The sequence below is a fragment of the Balaenoptera ricei genome, chromosome 8 (genome assembly GCF_028023285.1).
Source record: "Balaenoptera ricei isolate mBalRic1 chromosome 8, mBalRic1.hap2, whole genome shotgun sequence".
In the NCBI taxonomy this organism is placed as follows: domain Eukaryota; kingdom Metazoa; phylum Chordata; class Mammalia; order Artiodactyla; family Balaenopteridae; genus Balaenoptera; species Balaenoptera ricei.
Genome location: NC_082646.1, coordinates 17,511,067 through 17,534,807, shown reverse-complemented (window position 1 = coordinate 17,534,807; position 23,741 = coordinate 17,511,067). Strand labels below are relative to the sequence as shown.

The 23,741-nt window shown below is 36.9% G+C and overlaps 1 protein-coding gene across 1 annotated transcript in view; it reads left to right on the top strand.

Moving 5' to 3' along the window:
• The window catches only part of NXPE2 (neurexophilin and PC-esterase domain family member 2), a 31,256-nt gene extending 8,051 nt beyond the window's left edge, over nucleotides 1-23,205 (top strand). Inside the window, 5 exon segments of the mRNA XM_059929310.1 lie at nucleotides 14,305-15,011; nucleotides 20,339-20,408; nucleotides 22,081-22,288; nucleotides 22,669-22,754; nucleotides 22,756-23,205. Coding sequence (XP_059785293.1) covers nucleotides 14,305-15,011; nucleotides 20,339-20,408; nucleotides 22,081-22,288; nucleotides 22,669-22,754; nucleotides 22,756-23,205 — 1,521 coding nt within the window.
• Nucleotides 23,206-23,741: the final 536 nt, after the last annotated feature.

Sequence of the window (23,741 nt, the reverse complement as noted above, 5' to 3'; positions counted from 1 at the left end):
TCTTACAGTGTTTTTTATTTCTAGCATTTCTTTTTGATTCTTTCTTAGAGTTTCCATATCTCTGCTTACATTACCTATTTGTTCCTGTATGTTGCCCACTTTTCCCATTAGAACCTTAGCACATTAATTATAGTTATTTTTAATTCCTGGTCTGATCATTCCAAAGTCTCTACTATAGCTGAGTCTGGCTCTGATGCCCATATTGTTGCTTCAGACTGTGTATTTTTTTTGTTTTGTGCATCCCTTGTAATATTTTATTGAAAGCTGGACATGATCTATAGGGTAGCTGGATTTGGGTATTTTCCTTCCCTCAGGTTGGTTAGGCTTTGGTAAACCCAAGTAATTTAAGTTCTGGTGAAATAGTTTCCCTTGAGGGCAAAGCTTGTTAAGGAGAAGAGAGCACTCTGGGTGTATTTCAAGATCATTATAGAAGAATTAAAAAGAGAGAAAACAAGTAAAATGGCAGCCCTAAGTCAAAACATATCAATAAATACATTAAATATAAGCAGTCCAAACATACCAATTTAAAGACAATGACTCAGAATGGATTAAAAAAACAGTGAACCAACCATAAATTATTTATAATACACCCATTTTAAATATAAGTAGGCTAAAAGTAAAATGATGGAAATAGATATGACATGCAAATATCAACCAAAATAATGCTTGTATGGATTTACTAATAACAAAGTAGATTTCAGAAAAAGAAAAACTACCAGAAGTAAATAGGATCATTATATAATGATAAAAGAATAAATTCATCCTAAATTTATAACCACCATACATTTGTATACAACTGACAGCTTCAAAATATTTCAAGAAAAGCACATAAAAATGAAAGAAAAAAAGGACAAATCCAAAGTTAAATTGTTGACTCCTACATTGCTCTCAGTAATTGATAGAACAAGTAGACAGAAAGTCAGTGTAGTGGGTTGAAGGGTGGCCCTCCCTTCCAAAAGATATGTCTGCCTGAAACCTCTGAATCTAACCTATTTAGAAAAATAATCTTTGCAGGTGTAATTAAGTTAAAGATCTTGAGATGAGATCATCCTGGATTAGGGTGGACCCTAAAGCTAATGACAAGTATCTTTTTAAAAGAGGAGAAGGGAGAAGACACACAAAGGGAAGGTGATGTGAAGATGATGGCAGAGATTGCAGTGATGCATCTACAGGTCAAGAATAGCAAGGATTGCTAGCATCCACCAGAAGCCAGGAGAGAGGCATGGAATATACTCTCCCTCAGAGCCTCCAGAAGGAATCATCTCTGTTGACATCTTGATTTCAGAATTCTGGCCTCCATAACTGTGAGAGAATAAATTTATGTTGTTTTAAGCCACCAAGTTTGTGACAATTTGTTATGGCTGCCCTAGGAATCTAATACAGTCAGCAAAAATATAGAAGAACTAAGGAATACAATAACTGGATCTGCTTGACATTTATATAACATTTCACCCAACAACAGCAGAATACATGATTTTTTCAGTGCACATGAAACATTCATCAAGACAGAACATATCCAGAGTCATAAGACAAACCTTAACAGATTTTAAAATAATTGAAATTACACAAAGTGTGTTTTCTGACATAATGAAATTACCCTGGAAACCAGCAACAGAACAAAAATTGGTAAATCTCTCAACATTTGGAAATTAAATGACACACTTCTATATAATCGATGAATCGAAGAGTAAGTTTCAAGGGACACTAGAGAATATTTTGAACTAAACAAAAATGGCAATATAACATTAATATTTGTTGTACACAGCTAAAGCAGTACTTAGAGTGAAATTTATAGCATTAAGTGGTTGTTCTAAAAAAGAAGAAAGGTACCAAATCAATAATCTAATTTTCCACCTTAAGAAACTATAAAAAGCAAGCAGAAAGAAGGAAATAATAAATATTGATATTATAGTAGAAATCATTAAAATTGAAAACAGAATACAATAGATAATACAATAGAGAAAATCAATAGAACAAAAGTTGGTTCTTTAAAATGATTATTAGAATTGATAAAACTTTAGCCAAACTTATAAAGAAAAAAAAAGAAAGAGAAGGCATAAATAACCAATATCAGAATTGACAAATGGAAGTCACAGACATTAAATGATGATACGGAAAACCACAAAAAACTTTATGAATATAAATTTGAAAACTTAGATAAAATGGATGAATACCTTAAAGACCACAAACTACCAAAAGTCACCCAAGAACAAATAGATGTTCTGAATAGTCCTAAATCAATTAAATAAATAGAATTCATAGTTAAAACTCTTCTGAAAAAGAAGTATCTAGGCTCAGATAGTTACATGGGAAAATTCTATCAAATACTTAAAAAATAAATAACACCAGTTTTACACAATATCTTTTTCCAAAGGATAGAAGAGAAAGGAAAGCTCCCAAATTATTTTATTAGGCCAGCATTACCCTGATGCCAAAACCAAAGACAGTACAAGGAAATAAAATAACAGACCAATATTCCTTATGAACATAAGTGCAAAAATTCTCAACAAAATATTAGCAAATCAAATATAGCAATATATAAAGAGAATAATATACCATGACCAACTTGGTTTTATCCCAGGAATACAATTGCTGGTTCAATGTTTTAAAAAGTCAATCAGTATAATCAACCATGTCAACAGGCTACAGAAAAAGAAATACCTGGTCATATCAATTTATACAGAAAAAAATATTTGACAAAATTCACAGTCATTTATGACAAAACCTTTAGGAAGCTTGGAATGAAAAAGAGCTTCCTTAATTCATTAAAGGACATCCATAGCAAATATACAGCTAATGTCATTCTTAATGGTGAAAGATTGAATACTTTATCCTTGAGATCATAAAGAAGGCAACGATGTCCCTTTTCACCACTTCTGTTTAACATCGTACTGGAAGGGCTAGCCATTGCAGTAAGAGGAGGAAAAGAAAGTAAAGCACATGTAGGTTGGAAATGAAGAGATAAAACTGTCCCTATTTGCAGATGACATGATTGTCTACATAGAAAATCCCAAAGAACCTACAAAAACATTTCTACAAGTACTATGCAAGTTTATCAAGGTCATAGGATATAAGGTCAACATAAAATTCAATTGTATTTCTATATATTGTATTTTTAGCAATGAAAAATTAGAAATAAACAGTATAAAGTACCCCACACAATGCCATTTACAAGAAATTAAAAAGTGAAATCCTGAGATAAAATTCTAACAAAATGGGGCAGAATCTGAATCTGTAGTCTGAAAACTATAAAACGCTGATGAAAAAAAATTATAGACATATAAATGGAGAGATATATTGTGTTCACGGATTGGAAGACTCAATATTTAATATGTTAACTGTCTCCAAACTACAGATTTTACACAATTTGAAACAAAATCTTCACAGGAATTTTTGTTGATCTAGACAAGATGATTCTAAAATTTATACGGAAAAGCAAGGGAACTAGCACAGACAAAGCAAGTTTTAAAAAGAAGAATAAAGTTGGAGGCCACACTAAAAAATTTCAAGACTTACTATAAAGCTACAATAGTTGACACAGTACAGAATTAATGAAGGGATGGATACAAAGACAAGTAAAACAGAATAGAAATTCCAGGAATGTAGCCATACAAATATGGCTACTTGATTTTTGATGAATGTAGAAAGGCAATTCAATGGAAAAATGAAAATTTTACAATATGGTTAGAACAATCAGCCATCCGTATGGTAATAAATGAATATCAACCTAAACCTCACACCTTATACAAAAATTAACTCAAGTGGATCAGAGATAAATATAAAGTCTAAACCCACAAAAGTTTTAAGGAAAACAGAATATCTTAACCACCTGTGGTTAGTCAGATTTCTTAAGTATAAAACTAAAAACGTAACCCATAAAATTAAAAAGTGATAAATGGGACTTTATCAAAACTAAAACATTTTCCTTTGTGAAAGACACTGTTAAGAGAATGAAAAGACAAGCTACAGACTGGGAGAAAATATTTGCAAATCACACATTCAGCAAAGCACTTGTATCCATAATATACAGCGAACCCTTGAATAACATGGGTTTGAACAGCACAGGTCCACTTACATGAGGATATTTTCAATAGTAAACATGACAGTACTACACGATCTGCAGTTGGTTGAATCCATGGATGTGGAACCAAGGATGTGGAGGAACTGCATATACCAAGGGCTGACTGTAAGTTATACTTGGATTTTGGATTGTGTGGAGGGTTGGTACCCCAGCCCCCGCATTGTTCAAGGGTCAACTGTATAAGAAACTCTCAAAATTCAACAGTAAGAAAGCAAAAAATTCAATTAACAATTGGGCCCCAAAACTTGAATAGATCCTTTACCAAAGAGGATATATGGCTAGCAAATAAGCAAATTAAAACATATATAATCAATATGGTTTGCCATTAAGGAAATCCAGATTAAAACTCTGATGAGCTGTCCCTATGTACCTAGTAGAATGGTAAAAAATACAACTAAAGAAAACCCTGCAATATCAACTGCTGGTAAGAATGTGGAACTCCTGGAACTCTCATTGCTGGTGAGAATGCCAAAAAATATACCCACTCTGGAAAACAGTTTGGCTGTTTCTTGTAAAGTTAAAGATACATTTACTTACCATATACCTTTGTAATTCCCACTCAGGTATTTCCTGTAGAGCAGGTCTCTCAACTGTAGAACTATTGATATTTTGGTCCAATCAGTTTTTGTTTTTGGGGGCTGTCCTGTGCATTGTCAGATAATGCACCTTGACTTCTATCCACTAGATAATAGCAGCAACTCTTCAGCCTCCCCACCCCCCAACAAACCCCCACTCTACTTTAGTTGTGACAATCAAAAATGTCTCTCAGAGATAGCCAAAAATCATATGAAAAGATGCTCAACATCATTAATTATCAGAGAAATGCAAATCAAAACTACAATGAGGTATTACCTCATACTGGTCAGAATGGCCATCATCAAAAGGTCTACAAACAATAAATGCTGGAGAGGCTGTAGAGAAAAGGGAACCCTCTTACACTGTTGGTGGGAATGTAAATTGGTAACAGCCATTATGGAGAACAGTATGGAGGTTCATTAAAAAACTAAACATAGAGCTACCATATGGTCCAGCAATCCCACTCCTAGGCATATATCCAGAGAAAACCATAATTCGAAAAGATATGTGCACCCCAATGTTCATTGCAGCAGTATTTACCATAGCCAGGACAGATAACCAACCTAAATGTCCATCAACGGATGAATGGATAAAGAAGATGTGGTACATATATACAGTGGAATATTACTCAGCCATAAAAAAGAACAAAATAATGCTACTTGCAGCAACAAGGATGGACCTAGAAATTATCATACTAAGTGAAGTAAGTCAGACGGAAAAAGACAAATATTATATGATATCACTCATATGTGGAATCCAATTTTTTAAAAAAATGATATAAATGAACTTGTTTACAAGACAGAAATAGACTCACAGATTTCAAAAACAAACTTATGGTGACCAAAGGGGAAATGTGGCGGGGGGAGGGATAAATTAGGAGCTAGGGATTAACATACACACACTACCATATATAAAATAGATAACCAACAAGGACCTACTGTATAGCACAGGGATATTCTGTAATAACCTATATGGGAAAAGAATCTGAAAAAGAATGAACATATGTATACGTATGACTGAATCACTATGCTGTATGCCTGAAACTAACACAACATTGTAAATCAACTATACTCCAATAAAATTTAAAAAAAATAAAATGAAGAAAAAAAAATAACTCCCCCAAGAAAACCCCCCAAACCCAAAAATGTCTGGCAGGCATTGCCAAAGCTTCCCTTCAGGGCAAAATCATAGAGCAATGAGAACTCATATTCACACTAAACCTGTACACGAATGTTCATACATACATGGATACAGCCCAAATGTTCTTTAGTAAGTCAATGGATAAACAAACTCGTACATCCATACAATGGAATATGCTCAGCAATGCAAATGAACAAACTACTGACAACAATATGGACAAATCTCAAGGGCAATATGCTGATGGAAAGAAGCTGGTCTCAAAAGGTCACATAGGAACTTCCCTGGTGGCGCAGTGGTTAAGAATCCGCCTGGGAATGCAGGGGACTTGGGTTCGATCCCTGGTCTGGGAAGATCCCACATGCTGTGGAGCAACTAAGCCCGTGAGCCACAACTGCTGAGCCTGTGCTCTAGAACCCGCAAGCCACAGCTACTGAGGCCATGCACCACAACTACTGAAGCCTGCACTCCCTAAAGCCCACATGCCGCAACTACTGAGCCTGCGCGCCGCAACTACTGAAGCCCTCGTGCCTAGAGCCCATGCTCCACAACAAGAGAAACCACTGCAATGAGAAGCCCATGCACCACAACGAAGAGTAGCCCCCGCTCACTGCAACTAGAGAAAACCCGCGCACAGCGATGAAGACCCAACTGCAGCCGAAAAAAAAAGATCACATACATGATTCCATTTATGTGACATTTATGGAAAAAAGGTGAAACTATAGCTATGGAGAATAGATCAGTGGTTGCCAAAGGTTAGGGGAGGAGGGAGCATGTTATTACAAAGGGCCAGTGTTTGGGGATGATGAAACTGGTCTCTTTTCTGATTGTGATGGTGCTTATACAAATCTAGACACGTGTCAAAACTCATAGAATTGTACATTAAACAAAGTCAATTTTACTGTATTTTAGTTAAATGAAACAAAACAAAAAACAGCATATATACCTGAGGTCTGCTCACACCAGTTCCTGTGTTACCTAAATTTGGTGAATCTAGTTAGAATCCGGATGTACTTGAAAATGAGGAGATTGGAAACAAGACAAAGATGTAGAATCTGCCCTTGTCTCTCAACATCATGCCTTTCCATGACTCTTGCCTCTAACACTTCCTTTGTTACCCCAATGCCTTATGCAAAATACCAAGGTATGCTTGAACTAAAAAGAGAAATTGTATCCCAATTTCCAAAGAGATGATAGCTAGGGGTAGGTAAGGTTCTCATTCTGGAGTAAAAAAAAATTAAAGAGCCAGTGATTTGCTATTCTTAAAAGGCACATCTGAAATTAAATAAGTTTATTCTATTATTATCTCTCAACACAAATGTCCCATGTGTAAAGAACCCTACTTTAAGAGTGAGGAAGTGAGCCTTCATCGAATGCATAATCACAAAAGTAGTAAATGGTGATACCAGGAATCAAAACTTACTGCTCTTTTTACGGTAGTATGTAATCACTGTATCAGGGTTGAAGGAGACATTTTTATTTTCTAGGAATATCTCATGTCTTATTAAGCTATCTATTTTGAGTCTTCAGCAACCTCACTCTCAGAGAAGATCCCCACCTCTTTAACTTCAGAGTTTGTCTCCTCAATCATTAAGCATCCAGTGTTGGGGAATGAATCCTGAAAACAAGAATCCTAATAAAACCAAGAATAAACACACCTTAGCCCTGAGTAATCAGATGAAAACTCCGCTCTGGAAGTCCCATGTCAAGAAGAATAAGTTACAGTTCTTCAAAATCCTCCACAATGTCTTTATCATCTATTAGCCTAGACTCTTCTTTAATTTGGTTGTTATTGGGATCTTTATAACATAAGAACTTTAGGATATTTGTTTTTATAAAGAAATCAGGAAGCAGAATTGCGTAGCTATAATTAATGAAAACCATTGTCAGAAAGAAGGAAACCAGGATGGCTGATTCTGCTTATTAGTTTGTTCCTCAGAGCTTCTCCAAGCCCTTTAAATACTTAGGTTAGACTTTTTGCTCTTTTTTCTTTTCTTTTTGACATTAATTGCCTTCTTGACTCAAAGAATTGTTCTTGATGGAAGGTTAATGGTTCTGGACTTATGGCCACAGTTTACAGATATGTAGTAAAGATAAAGTTTTTTTTTCTGAAAGGAAAAAAATCTCAGTGCCAAGAATAGCTCTGCCTAAAAATCCTCTCTCCTCCTCTCTATCTGGTAATCTTCCTCTCATCTTTTGAGAATCAAATGTCATCAGCTCCGTGAAGCAATTCTTTTTTAAAAAATTATTTATTTATTTATTTATTTATTTATTTATTTATTTAGGCTGTGTTGGGTCTTCATTGCTGTGCATGGGCTTTCTCTAGTTGTGGCGAGCGGGGGCTACTCTTCATTGTGGTGCGTGGGCTTCTCATTGTGGTGGCTTCTCTTGTTGCAGAGCACTGGCTCTAGGTGCACGGGCTTCAGTAGTTGTAGCATGTGGGCTCTGTAGTTGTGGCTCGCGGGCTCTAGAGTGCAGGCTCAGTAGTTGTGGTGCATGGGCTTAGTTGCTCTGAGGTATGTGGGATCTTCCCAGACCAGGGCTCGAACCCGTGTCCCCTGAACTGGCAGGCAGATTGTTAACCACTGCGCCACCAGGGAAGTCCCCGTGAAGCAATTCTTTAAGGAAAAAAAAAGCTTTATTGAGATATAACGTACATAACATACTATTCACCTATTTAAAGTATATAATTCAATGATTTGGGGTACATTACATTATTAATTGTAAAAATTGTGGTTAAATATGACATTAAACTTTAACATTTTCACCATTTTAAAGTGTATAATACAATGGCATTACTAACATTTATAGTCACCAGTATCTATTTCCAAAACAGTTTCATTGCTCCAGATAGAAACTCTGTGACCATTAAACAATAATTCCCATTTTCCCCTCACGAAGCCATTTTTAACAGTCTGAGGCCAAGTTTGCAGCAATCTCTTTTAGATGCCCATGGAGTTCTCCTTATATATCTTTCAAATTATTCACTTTTTGTAATAATAAGTTTACACATTTGTTCCTTTCACTAGATTGGTTTTTCTGGGTATATAATCATATCAGCTGCAAATAATAATTGTGTACTTCCTTTCATAATTAATCAGAAATAATTAGTTAAATTAAAATTATTATTAAGATCAGTAAAAAGGGCAAAGAGTATCTTTACCATAAGAACCAGTAGAGTAGATCTTTCTTTCTACCCACTTGATTGAATCTAGATAGACAAAAGAATGACAAAATCCAGTCATACAAAATATGAAAAACTGATTCTAAAGTTTATATGGAGAGGAAAGACCCCCAGGGTAGGCAAATCAATATTAAAGAACAGAGTCAGAGGACTGACGCTACCTGACTTCAAGAATTACTATAAAGCTACAGTAATCAAGGCAGTATGATATTATTGATGAAAGAATGATGAACTAGTCAAGGGAACAGAAAAGAGACTCCAGAAACAGAACCACATAAATAAAGTCAACTGATGCTTGACAATGGAGCAAAGACAGTCTTTTCAATAACTGGTACTGGAACAACTGGTCATCCATCCATGCCAAAAAAAAAAAAAAAATCGAGACACAGAGCTTACACCCTTTCCAAAAATTAACTAAAAATGAATCATAGACCTAAATGTAAAATGCAAAACTATAAAACTATAAAACTTCTAGGAGATAACAAAGGAGAAAACCTAAATGACCTTGGGTATGGAGATGACTTTTTAGATATCATACCAAAGGCACAATCCATGAAGGAAATAATTCATAATCTGGACAACTTTATAATTAAAAACTTGTGCTCTATGAAAGGCAAGAGAATGAGAAGAAAAGCTGCAGACAGAGAAAGTATTTGCAAAAGATACATCTGACAAAGAACTATTATCCAAAATATACAAAGAACCCTTTTTTTCCCCCTCTAGGATTATTTGGCACATTTTCATGGGAAAAAAAATTAGAAACCACTTGATACATATATAATACACACACACAGAAACTGAAGCATTTCTCTGTAGAATCTGAAATATGAGCTTTTAGATAAGGCTGTAGCTGTAGAGAGCACATCAGTTCCTAAACTGAAAGATTCCCTTATTTATCTCGAAATTGCCGTGGGAAATGCTAGCTGTGCAATTCTAACCATCTTCTCCTAAGGGAACAGTCTATCATTGCTTAAACATGAAATGTATCTCTACTACACACATATCCTTTGCCAAACCCCATTTGAAAAGCCATTTATTTGGAAGGTTTATTTGATCAATCTACTTGGTAGCCAGAACACCTTCTAGTTCTGCAGTCAAAATTTGGAGCATATTTTCAAGCAGAACTGGATTCCATACATTAAAAGATAAATGTGAACTAAAACTTAGTAAAAGAACCCATAGTAACCACATCAAGAGGAAAGGTTCACTGCTAAGCTACGTCAAAATTATACTTACATAAAAGGCACGAAATACCTATATATTAAAAATTTATGGTCAAAATAAACCAGCTAAGCTGTTTAATTTATTCCCTTCTTGTCAACCAAAGAACTTCTCTAGTGTGTGGTACAATTTAGTGGTTAAGACTACAGGTTCTGGAGCCCGCCTCCCTGCTGTTGAATCACACTTCCCACCACTTACTAGCTCTGCATCCCTGGCCAAGTTATTTAACTTTCTCAGGGCCTCAGTTTCACTTTCTGTAGAAGAGGGGAAGCAGTTCTACTAGTTTCATAGGGTTGTTGTGAGGATAAATTAGAAAATACAATTAAAATGGTTAGAACAGCATCGACGCATAGAAAACATTTGCTAATCATTATTGTTAATGATACTGTAATTTTTCATTTTGTTTCCCAATTTCCATCTAAGTCTTCCAACTTAAAATATAAAATTGTTGTTAAGGGGAGATTGGGTGTGTCTTGCTTTTGTCTCCACATGTCTCCACAGCTAACACAATACAGGGTGCATAGCATGGATTCACTATGTATTTTATGGAAGAAGGAAGGGAGGGAAGGAAAAAAGAGAAATGAAGGAGGGAGGGAGCAAAGGAGGGAAAAAGAGGAGGGGAAGGGAGGGGAAAGGAGAAGAAAGGAGAGGAGAGAAAATAAAGGAGTAAAACTGAAAATGTATAGTCAGGAGTAGAAAACCAATAGTAATATGGCATGATTTCATGTTTGGGAGTAGAACTCTCTTAATAATTTCACAGATAACTTGATTGTTCTTTATGTAAATCTACTTATTTAATACTTTTGGTATATATGTACAATCACAACTGTTTGAATACATTGCAAGTGTGCTTTCTGGTTAACTTTCCAAATATTTTAAAGCATTTAGTTCATTTAGTTTATACACGCACATTGAAAGGTAGGAGGAAAAACACAGAATGAAGCATAAATTCATGTACACAGGCTAATTCAAAGTTAAGCTTTTAGGCTTGTTTACCCTAAAACCCATTTCCGGCTTTCCGACCAATACAGAGGTGCCTGAAGGTTGGTTGGAGTGGTGAGGCCTGAGGCAGCTTCTGGAATTTCTGAGCAGCTCTAGTCAGTACAAGATGGCTCCAGTAGTCTTGAGTTACTTGGACAGTCTGCTGCGGCAAACAGATGTCTCACTATTGGATCCTCCAATCTGGCTCAGTGACCATATTATTGGGTTTGCCTTTGAGTACGTTGCCAACAGTCAGTTTCATGACTGCTCTGACCACGTCTGCTTCATCAGCCCTGAAGTCAACCAGTTCATCAAGTGCACGGGCAACCCAGTTATTTAAAAAAAAAATTTACATGGGTAGATATTGACCAAACCATTAGGTGTTTCACTTGTTAATTTAAATGTACTATGATCTTAACAAGAAGTAACAAAATTGTTATTCTATTTAAGAGAAAAAAATTTTTTGGAAGCGATTATTTACCAGATAGTGAAATTATGATCATACATGATAATAAAAAAGGATGACAATAATGTAATAAAATGTAAAAATAAATTCAAAACATGTAATTATCCTGGTAATTTAACTAAATCTAATTAGAATGAATTTGGGTAGTCTAAGTGATCTAGTTTGGCTGACTAGATTTTTCCTTAATAAAATAGTCAATTTTTCTCTTCACTTTGTACCTGATAAACTTAGTACAAATGTACTTGTTTATAATTTGAGGTGACGTATTTTCATGATTTTCCAGTAGTGCTAATTCTTATAGAACAAATATTTTCTCAAAATATTTCTCAAATATTTTCTCAAAATTTTGTGCTCTACTGATAGTGTATTTTTATCCACTAAATAAACATTTTCTTGTTTAAAAAAATAGGATTGAATACTTAGATAATGAAAGTATGGAGGACAGTCTAAGATTAGAAGCAATAGAATTATGTCACAAAGGAATTTTTCAGTGGTTTAACTATAAATTTAAATACTTCTAAAAATGTCAAGATATGAACTGATAAAATATTTTCTGCAAAATTGAGAGACTAAATGTTAAGATGTTTGTTATATAAAGAACTGATGTCAACCGAGAAATTAAAAAACATTGAAATCAAAATAAAAAATTCAACAAAGGAAATAGACCATATGGAAGAGAAGAAATATATTAGTAAAACCAGTGTTTGAGGGAAAATAAAGTTGAAACACACTGGTATTAAAATAAATGTAATTTAAAACAATAGTAAGTCTCCATTTTCACCTATCACATTTGCAAATAATTTATTTTATTTTTTAACATCTTTATTGGTGTGTAATTGCTTTACAATGGTTTGTTAGTTTCTGCTTTATAATAAAGTGAATCAGCTATACATATACATATATCCCCATATCTCCTCCCTCTTGCATCTCCCTCCCACCCTCCCTATCCCACCCCTCTAGGTGGTCACAAAGCACCGAGCTGATCTCCCTGTGCTATGTGGCTGCTTCCCACTAGCTATCTATTTTACATTTGGTAGTGTATATATGTCCATGACACTCTCTCACTTCGTCCCAGCTTACCCTTCCCTGTCACCGTGTCCTCAAGTCCATTCTCTATGACTGCGTCTTTATTCCTGTCCTGCCCTTGCAAATAGTTTTAATGACAATGTTTTATAATTTAACCAACAGTATTTAAAGTGATGAATTTTGTAAGGGAGACTTAATTGAGATATCCAACTCCTTTCTCTTGGTGAGCAGACAGCTATCCAAACTCCTCAGTCAGAAAATGGATTTTGTATGACTCTTTTATTCAGGCAATGATCCAATTATTAAAATATGATATATGTGATGTTATATAATTGTTTTGGCATAACTAAATATCTTGTTCCAGAAAAATCTTTGACTATAGTTATGACAGGGGAAATAAGACACCTGGGCTTCAAGCCTTTCTGTGTAAATATTAAACAGCAGTCGACTTAAAAAGCAAAACAAAGCAAAACACAAACAAGCCAATTAAGAAACAAACAGGGGTGGTTTCCAACCCCAGCTTCACCTATGTCATTTTAGACCATGGCTAAATGTACCCCCATGGGGCTTGAGAGATTCCTGGGACCTGAACAGACTTTAAATTGGTGGTAATATTTCCTCCAATTACCTCATTGTCCAGGTGAATTCATGGCATTCATTGTCAGCTAAACACACTTTTGATATGACTAAATATGTCTCTCAGTACTCTTGTTAAGGAGCATTATACATAACTCTTACACTTTGCTGCAGTGATAAAAGAGACACTGGTGTGGCATGACAGCTAGTCTTACATATTGCTGGTGGCAATATAAACTCTTGAGAATATATTTGACAGTCAAGAAGAATGAAAATGTTTATATTTATACTTTGGTTGATTGATAACTTAATTCAATAATATATGATCTGGTACTTCCATCCCTAGGAATCCATCATAAGGAAGTAATCCTGTATATGAAAAGTTGGAAAATATCCAAATGTGATGTAAAATGGAAATGAATAGCTAGAATCCAATTGTCCAATATCATTGGCCACACAACCCATTTTACATCCTCTTGATGGAGTATCATGTAACCATTAAAAATGATCGTGAAAATTATGTAACAATATTAAAACGTTTATAATCTATGGTATTATCTGCAAAAAAGTATTAGAACTATATTTTTAGTATGATTACAACTAGATAAAATATATGTATAGAAGGAAAAAGAAAGGACATAATAATTAAAAAATACTATAAACATAGCAAAGCTTAGGTAGGATCATATTTTTAAAAATATGCTGTTTTCCATATTGCCTATAATATGGCTATATGATTTTCATAAAGAAAAATAGGCCAAATAAGGAGATGGTGAAGGGAAACACAAAAATCCAATCATTAAATAGTATATAATTATTCTATATATTTAATTTTTAATCCAATGGTTTCTAGAAGAAATCATCAGCTGGCAGCACAGGAAGTCACATTACATGGAAATTAATCCTGTGATTCCAAAACTGAAAACTAGTTAGAACCCATTTTTGATACGTGAGTGCATCTACTGAAATGTATGTAAACTAAACCATAATAATTTATGTTGAAAAACAAGCCATATTATTTGCTGATAATATATCCCTTTTCTCTCAATACTTTAGTTCTTGTTCAGCTTGAGAAACCCTATCTCTCTGAATCATTGGAACACCTTCAAAAAGTCCTTCTACCCAGAAGCACCACCCGATCCAGAATTTTCACCAACAGAGACTGAGCTGAGAATAAAGGGGGTCATGGAGAAACTAGACCAGCTGAGCTCCACCACCAGCAGCACACACAGCAAAGCCACCCTCCTCAGCCCTCAAGACACATACTGCAGGGGGGATCAGCTAGATGTCCTGCTGGAGGTGAGGGACCACTTGGGATGCAGGAAGGAATATGACGGGCATTTCCTGAGGCCCAGGATGTCCTCCCCAGCCCTGAAGGCAGGCGCTTCAGGAAAGGTGACAGACTTCAACAATGGCACGTATCTTGTCAGCCTCACCCTGTTCTAGGAGGGCCGGGTGTCTCTGTCTCTCCAGCTCATCCACCCCAGAGAAGGCGTGTCGGCTCTCTGGAGGACAAGGAAGCAAGGCTATGACAGGGTGATCTTCACAGGCCAGTTTGTCAATGGCACCTCCCGGGGCCTCTCTAAATGTGGCCTGACCCTCCACTCGAGTGCTGAACTGTGCGAGTGCCCGCACTATCGTGACCAGGAAGCCTTCTACTGCGTGAAACCTGCACACGTTCCCTGTGAGGCGCTGACCCACGTGACCACCAGGAATGCAAACATCTCCTATCTTAGAGAGAAAGAATGGATCCTTTGCCGCAGGTAAACGGGCCTTCAAACACAATCATCGATACAAAGAGGGAGACTTAGGTTCAGACCAACACTGCCTAATAACTTTTCTTAATCAAGCTCCCTTACGTTGACTAGGTTATAATCAGAGATTCAGTGCAGATGGTAATATATTCACAGGGTCCCATACAGGTCACCTCTACAACTGTGGTTTTATTCATCCTGAACTATTTGCTAAAAGGAGTACAACCAATGAAGCAATTCATGTAGGTCTATAGTTCTCCAGAGTTTGTAAAACTTCCAGATTCAGGAATTTTCTGGAGACCTATATTTTCTATAATGTATTCCATGGAATACCAATCCTATAGAGTGTTAATGGATGCTATGCAAAAACAAAAATAAAGAACAACAACAACAACAAAAACCCCCAAACAAACAAAAACCCCAAGGGGAAGGAATGCTATCATTACTTAGTCTACCTCACCCTTTACATCAAATGAATCACCAAATCCTGTGAATTGTACCTCCCAAGTATCTCCTGAACCAAGCCACTTCACTCTATTGCTGTTGCCTCTATCCTTGTATAAACTATCCTACCTCAATTAGATTATTACAACAATCTCCAGAGATGTTTCCTTGCTCACAGCCTTGTTTCCTTCCTATTCACTCTGCACTCAGACCAATGTTTTACTTTTCCTTGCTCAAAACACTTAATATGATCCCATTGCTGTAAGGATGAAATCCAAACTCTTTAATATGTTTACAAGGACTTACCTAGCTCTGAAGCCCCTTACCTCACCTTTCTGCTGCCTTGCTCTCTGTCAGTCAAATTGAACTCCTTTAACTTCACAAATGGACTGTGGTGTCTCTCAGCTCTGGCATTTCACAAGCCTTCATCTAAACGTCATTTCCTCTATGTTTGGGTAAAATGCTAGTCCCATACTCTTCCATTGCATTCTATTCTTCCCCAATCATAATACTCATTACACTATTAAATTTCAGATATACATTTTATACCCTCTGTTAAATTGTAAGCTCTGTGAGGCAATAACTGTAACTATTTTTTTCACCATTCATTCATTCGATTTATAAATAGCACATTCTATATTCCAGACACAGCTCTAGGTGTTGAGAATTTAACATTGTAGTGGGGTAGAAAGACAACAAACCAATAGACAAACAGATTTGTAACATAAAGCCATCAGAATAAGAGATCTGAATGTGATGGTGAATGCTATTTTAAAAGCGTGGTCAGGTACGACCTGTCTTGAGCACGAATCTGAGGATGGGTCACTCAGTAACCTGAATGAAGTGAGGAAGTGAGCCATGTGAATTATGGGGAGAACACTATTTCAGGAAGAGGAATAGAACCTAAAGCAATGGCATGCTGGAATGTTCCAGGAACCATGAGGGGGGACCAGGGAGGCTGGAATGCAATGAGAGAGGGAGAAAGGAGGTCAGGCGAGTAGGCAGAACCTTAGAGTATCTATTAACTTTAGTCTCTATTCCTTCAAGTGGGATGGAACACAAAACATTTCCCAAAATTACTTGACTGTGGACCACTTATTTATTTATTTATTTATTGGCCACACCGCGCAGCATGCGGGATCTTAGTTCCCCAACCAGGGATCAAACCTGTTCTTCCTGCATTGGGAGCACAGAGTCCTAACCACTGGACTGCCATGGAAGTCCTGGACCACCTATTTAATGGATCATTTTCAGGGATTGTGGTTCCATAGTTTGGTAAATGCTGCTGTAGAAAGGCCTTGGTTTTCAGAAAAGCAAGTTGGATATCATAATATCCTGGAAATTCAAGTTCAAATCCAATTCAAACATTATGATGACACGAGGGGAGGGGGCAGGATACAACAGACCTTACCTGGCTACAGGATTTCCTTTCCACTCCTAGGTCACCTTTACTTCTTTTTGTTTTCCTGGTCAAGGTGTGAAAAAATCCATTTATCCTATGGCTCAGCCAAAAGAGGCTGGATTTTTTCAAATAAATATTTTACTGAAAACTATAGGAGACATAATCATGGAGACATAAAGGCCTAAATAACTGCAAAGACACAGAGACCTTCCTGTCTTGAAGGTCTCAGAACCATGTCTTAACTCTATGGGCAGAGACTACCTGTGCTGATTCCATAGTCCTTGTTGGTCACATCTGCTCCCTCTTGAGATGGTCCTCCTTGCAGCTTGGGTTGGACACTTGAACACTCTCCTGGCTGCTCTCAGGAAATGCTAAGTCCCTGGTCTGGCAGATCTGCAGATCTGTATTTTGGGTCTAATCATGCTTCTCAAGTGAACTATGCTCATGACAATAATCTGCCTGACCCCATTTTACTTCCCAAAAGACACATTTACTTCCTGGATCCCCTGCTCTATTCAAACCATCTATTCTCCCCTGCCTACGCCGCCCCCCAGCTCCCCCCCCCCCCACCCCAATGCATGGAAGTAGATATCTCAATCTTCTCAAAGGTGATTTAGTGCCCACACAAGGAACAGTTGGCTTCATTGGTGATTCTGGATCCAAGAACTCTCACGGATCATTCTATCACAAAGCTCTAGGGCCCCTTCTTAGGCCCACGCCAGGTTCTGTGGCATCTTTCTTTCCCACAAGTCCAGGGACTAAGCCTGTTTCTCTTTCATTTGTCACAAAGTAAATACATTTTCCTACCAGGGTTCTCTCTCCCAACCCTAGCTGCAGAATCAGATGCTACCTCCTCAGATATTCACTTCTTCAAAGTTAAAAAGTCTTTTTTCTTCTTAATTTAAGAGTTTTATTGAAAATCATGATGGGAAAATAAACAAAGGGTATCACATGAGAACACATCACACAGGCAACAAGTTGTTGACAATTCTTTCCATTTCTGTTAGTTTCTAATACTATGGACCCCCTTCTGAAATGTGATACACAGGTACACTCAATATTAAGATGACACATTGAAATGAATGCCTCTATACCATGAGTACATATTTTTAATCCTAATTTTAAGGTCCCATTAAAGTTTGGCTTTGGTAACCAAATTTACGAGGTAGCCGGCTATTGGTCTCTTTTGTCAACTTCAACCTTACCTGGAATGGATGTAGAAGAATCAATGTTTCAAGTTTTAAAGTTCAAGTTTCCCACTGAGACAAATTTTAATTTGTGCCAAAGAGAGGTCTGATAGGCGCCTCAGTAAGATACTCTGGAGCGACTCTGCTCTCCAGCCCTCAGATACCCTTGACAAAGAAAATATTTTTCACTTGACCTAAAAAAATCCTTTCCTGGGATTCCAGCAATCCCTCTCAATTTCGGAAAATGTGTCCTTTGTCCCTCCTGGAGATCTCTGTGGCTCTGGGCCTGGAAGTCCTTCCTTCCCCCAGATGGATTTCATTCTGATGAAATGAATTTGATTGATCAGTAAAGTGACCATCTTAATTGGTAAGACCTATACCTTGAGGTGAAACTCACTGTGCCAGGGCCTTGAAATATTATAGTGAGTAAGATTTGACCTACTTATTCACTATAATATTTCAAGGCTCTGGCACAGTGAGCTCTCAAGGAGATGACAGAGAACAGAAAATAGACTCCTGGGGGGATTTGTATTTAAGGAGGAGAGTGCAGGGAGGAGAGGCTGGAGAAGTAGATACTCGTAGGCAGTGTTATGCCAGTTGAGGACCTTGGTCCTTATCCTGCAGGTTGATGATGGAAAGTCATGGAAAGATTTGGTGTAGGGGAATAAAACAGGCAGCACAGAGGATGTATTTAAGTGGGATAACCCGAAGGGGCAGAAAGACAATATTATAACAATCGAGGACATAGTTCTCAAGGTAATGTCCTTGTATTAGCAGCCTCAGTATCACTTGAGAGTTTGTTGGAAACCCAATTTGTGGACCCCGCCCCAGAACTAATTTTTTCTAGCTTTATTGAGGTATGATTGGCAAATCAAAGTTGTATATATTGAAGGTGTACAACATGCTGGTTTTTTTTGTTTGTTTGTTTGTTTTAAAGCGTTCTAATATTTCCAAATCTTTGCCAACACTTGTCACTTTTCTTTTTCTTTTTTATTTATTTATTTATTTATGGCTGTGTTGGGTCTTCGGTTCGTGCGAGGGCTTTCTCTAGTTGCGGCAAGTGGGGGCCACTCTTCATCGTGGTGCACGGGCCTCTCACTATCGCGGCCTCTCTTGTTGCGGAGCACAGGCTCCAGACGTGCAGGCTCAGTAATTGTGGCTCACGGGCCCAGCTGCTCCGTGGCATGTGGGATCTTCCCAGACCAGGGCTCGAACCCGTGTCCCCTGCATTGGCAGGCAGATTCTCAACCACTGCGCCACCAGGGAAGCCCAATATGCTGTTTTGATACACGCATACTTTGTAGAACAATGACTAAAATCAAGCTGATTAACATATCCATCATCACCTCACATAATTTGCATTTTTGTGTGTGTGGTGAGAACTCTTAATATCTACTTCCTTAGCAGATTTCAAGTATACAATACATTATTATTAACTATACTCACCATGCTGTACGTTAGATCCCCAGAACTTAGTCATCTTCTAACTGAAAGTTTGTACCCTTTAACCAACATCTCCCCAGTTCCCCAACCCTCAACTCTTGGCAACCACCATTCTACTCTCTGTTTCTTCTCTCTGAGTTCAGATTTTTTTAGATTCCACATAAAAGTGAGATCATGCAGTATTTGTCTTTCTGTATCTGGCTTATTTCATTTAGCAAAATGTCCTCCAAGGTCATCCATATTGTTGCAAATGGCAGGACTCTCTTTCTTAAGGCTATTGTACATATAAACCATATTTTTCTCTACCCATTTATCCATTGAGAGACACTTAGGTTGTTCCCATATCATGGCTATTGTGAATAATGCTGCTATGACCATGGAAGTACAGATATCTCTTCAAGTGCCCAGAACTATCGAATCAGAAATTCTGAAGATGAAACCCAGCAATCTGAGTTGTAACAAGCACTCTAGATGATTTTGATGCACGCTCGAGTTAGAGAAGTACCTGCCTAGGAAAATGTCCATGAAGGACTGAATTACTATGAGTGGTAAGTGTGGAAAGGGTGGCTTGTAGTAGAAAATCATTTGGAAGGTAAAATCAAAGAGATATATATTTGATTAATTGCACAAAGAAGGTGAGTGACTTTCTGGATCTCTGTATTCTTGTCATCAGTAGGAGAACAGTTTTATAGAATCCTGGTCCGTCTATTCCCTGCAAAATATCTAAAATATATCAAAATGAAGGAAAAAGTATTTGCAGAGAGTTGAGAGTGGTTTGATCCCTCTAAGTCCCCCATGATTCATTCTTACTTTAATGTCTGGACAGCTATCAGGCTATTTTACTTTCCCATTTCTTGAAGGTCCAACATGGGGCTTGAAATAATGAAGGACTTTACCTCCATCGAGGTCTTGCCATGTAACAAGTCTATTGTGTTCACAATTTATCCATTTAAAGGACGTTCTTACTTTAAGAGATATTTCTTGAACATTAACCATTTCAATCTTTCATTTCCTGAGATAAATAGTATTAATCATCTTGGGTTTTGCAGAAGGGGTTTTATTCTTGGAAATTATTTTCATATCAATTTAAACCAATTTTCGTCTTGAGTCAGATATAAAAGGCTAGGTAACCCTTCATTTCAGCTGCCTTCTCTCAAAATGTACAGGTTATTTGTATTTGTATTTCAACTTGGGATTTGTTCCTGAAAAGCCAATAATTGGATACTGGTGAAAATGTCTCAAATGAACTACAGAGCTAGGAAATCTCTCTTTCAGCCAAACCATCTCAGTTAAAGTTCTATGAACTAGCAATTCCTGTGGATCTTTTAAATTTTATCACATAAACTTCAGTGGTCAATACAAAGCCATCTCACTTATCAAAGTGATGTTTCTGCTATCCTGAAAGTAAAGTCAACTTCAGAAAAACAAATTACTCCTGTTTTAACAGTCAGTGGGGTATGCATTTATCCATTGCCCTTTTCTCATATATTTAGCACATGTTTATTGAGGACCTACTGTAGGCAAAGAACTTTGCTAAATCCTGTGGAGATATAAATGAATCAGGAACCCAGACCTAAAGCTCACAGTCTATGGGAAAGACAGATCCCTTCTCTGCCATGGCAACCATTGTCCATACCCAACGTTTACACCAAACAAAATTCTTTGACCCTTGAAGCCACTTGAGTCCTCTTAACACCCCTGTGGTTTCTCTCTTGCCTGGACAGTAATTTCTAGTAAAGTCAGGCAGTTTCTTATATGACAGTGCCACACTTATTTTAGGAGCCATTTATAAACCTGATATAATTCAGTATGGACAAACTTAAGTCCCTAAACAGATACCCCAAATCTGAACAATGTAGGTAGATGACAAAAAGATGTGTTTTTAAAGTGGCAAAATAAAAAATGGCCTGAGTCACACATGGATGGGAAGCTTGATATGAGTCAGTGAATTCAGCTTAGGCCACTTCAAAGTGGAATATTCAGAATAAACAAATAATGTTCCTCTCTTTTTCTGCACTAATCAGACCACACAGAATATTAAGTTCAGTTCTGGGCACAAGAAAGAAACATTGAAGGAGTTTTCCTATTAACTAGAAAACATGGTTCTGATACATACAAAATAAACGATGTGTAATAGTCATCTTGTAAAGGTGTTCAAGCTTTCTCCATGGATAAGGAGTTTGAAGGGGAGAAGATGTCCAGTCCCCCTGGCCAGTGTCATGGGTATGATATTCAGCTGGGCTACCGAGTCCTGCTCTTTTGCCACCACACATTTCCCCCTGATTCTGGCTAGCTGTCTCACAACTGAGTGGCCTTAGGGACAAGATGAAGCCCTGGGAAACATTGCAAATGCACAAAGAAAAAAATTTAACCCCAATCTAGGAAATACCATTCATTATGGGGATTATTCAGAAGTGAGAACTTTTACCTCATCCCTTAACATGATCTTATTAAATAAATATTTGGGAAGAGAGGATGGCAGAGATAGAGAAGGGTGGAGGGAAAGGGGGAAAAAGAGGAAGAACATGAGGAAAGTGTTTCTGAAATAATTTGTGATAATAAAAGTTGCTGACTGTGGGAATTTTTATTGCCAGAGAGTGAGAACATAGAAACAAAATGTCAGCTTGGCAGGAAGACTCCTTTTCCCAGTGGTTATACTGTGAAAAGAAGGTGGATTGCAGCATTTTGCAAACAGATCGAGTTAAATGAAACAAAAAATATAAATGACTGCTTGAAGAGAAAACTAATTTACCTCATGGGAGATTCAACACTGCGTCAGTGGATTCACTACTTACAAAAAGTGGTAAAAAGTATGTATTTTACTTTTATTTTGAAACTATAGTTGCCTTCAGAGGTTATTTTTATAGTAGAATTCTTTGCTTCCCTTTTCTGACGTTTATTATTTTTAAAAATTTGCCAAATATTTGGATTTGGGCTTTTAATAAAAAGTTAAATTTTATTTTTTTCATTCACAAGTATGAACATTTTCTTCCTCTTTCTCTATGCTGATAATAAGTTCAAAATTTTGTTAAGATTTTAATGCATCTGTTAAAGTTCCCTTCCTCCCACAGGCAACAATGCTCTTAGAGTTAGAAGTGATCTTGGCTAGAATTTTACAAATACGTGCATTTAAAAATTATATCATTATTTTCCTTTTGTAAAAAGATTTATTGATTTTTTTCCCCGTCAGCCTTAAAATGTTTTGATCATCATGGAGCTGCGATCTTTAAAACACATGTGCTTCTGGATGCTGAAAGACATATTTTGATTCAGTGGAAAAAAGCATGGTCATCCATTTATTACCAAAAATCTGTTCTCAGTGAAGGATGAAAATTATATCCCATGGGAAATTGACCAGGTAGCAGGAGACAATGACACAGCCATTGTCATCACTCTCGGTCAGCACTTCAGACCCTTCCCCATCAAAATCTTTATCCGTAGGGCCATCAATGTTCAAAAGGCCATTGAACGTCTATTCTTGCGAAGTCCAGAGACCAAGGTGATCCTGAAAACTGAAAACACCAGGGGGGTGTCTCAAAATGCAGAGATGTTTAGTGACTTTCATGGTTATATTCAGAATCTTACCATGAGGGATATTTTTCTGGATCTCAACGTGGGTATTATTGATGCCTGGGACATGACTACTGCATATAACACTGATAATGCTCATCCACCTGATTATGTGATTGGAAATCAGATTAACATGTTCTTAAACTACATTTGCTAGAGGAAAAATACAAAAAAAAGCCAGTACCAGCCATTCTCTATAGATGACCTCACTTATACTGCAAGGATAGTTTAATGAAATCCAAGGTAGGAGGAAACAAAATAAAAATAATTACTGTTAAAATATACGTAACATAAAAATTACCATTTAAACCATTTTAAGTGTACAATTCAGTGGCATTAATGACATTCACAATATTGTGCAACCACCATCTCGATCTATCCCCAGAATTTTTCATCATCCCAAACAGAAACTTTGCATCCATTGAACAATAATTCCCCTCCCCCCAGGCAACCACCATTCTACTTTCTGTCTTTATGAATTAAACCATTCTAGGTAGCTCATATAAGTGGAATTGTATAGTATTTGTCCTTTGTACTGGCTTATTCCACTTAGTATAATGTCTTTAAGGTTCGTCCATGTTGTAGCATATGTCAGAATTCTCTTCCTTTTTTAAAGCTGAATAATATTCCATTGCATTATATATATATCACATTTTGTTTATCCATTCATCTGTTGATGGACACTTGGGTTGT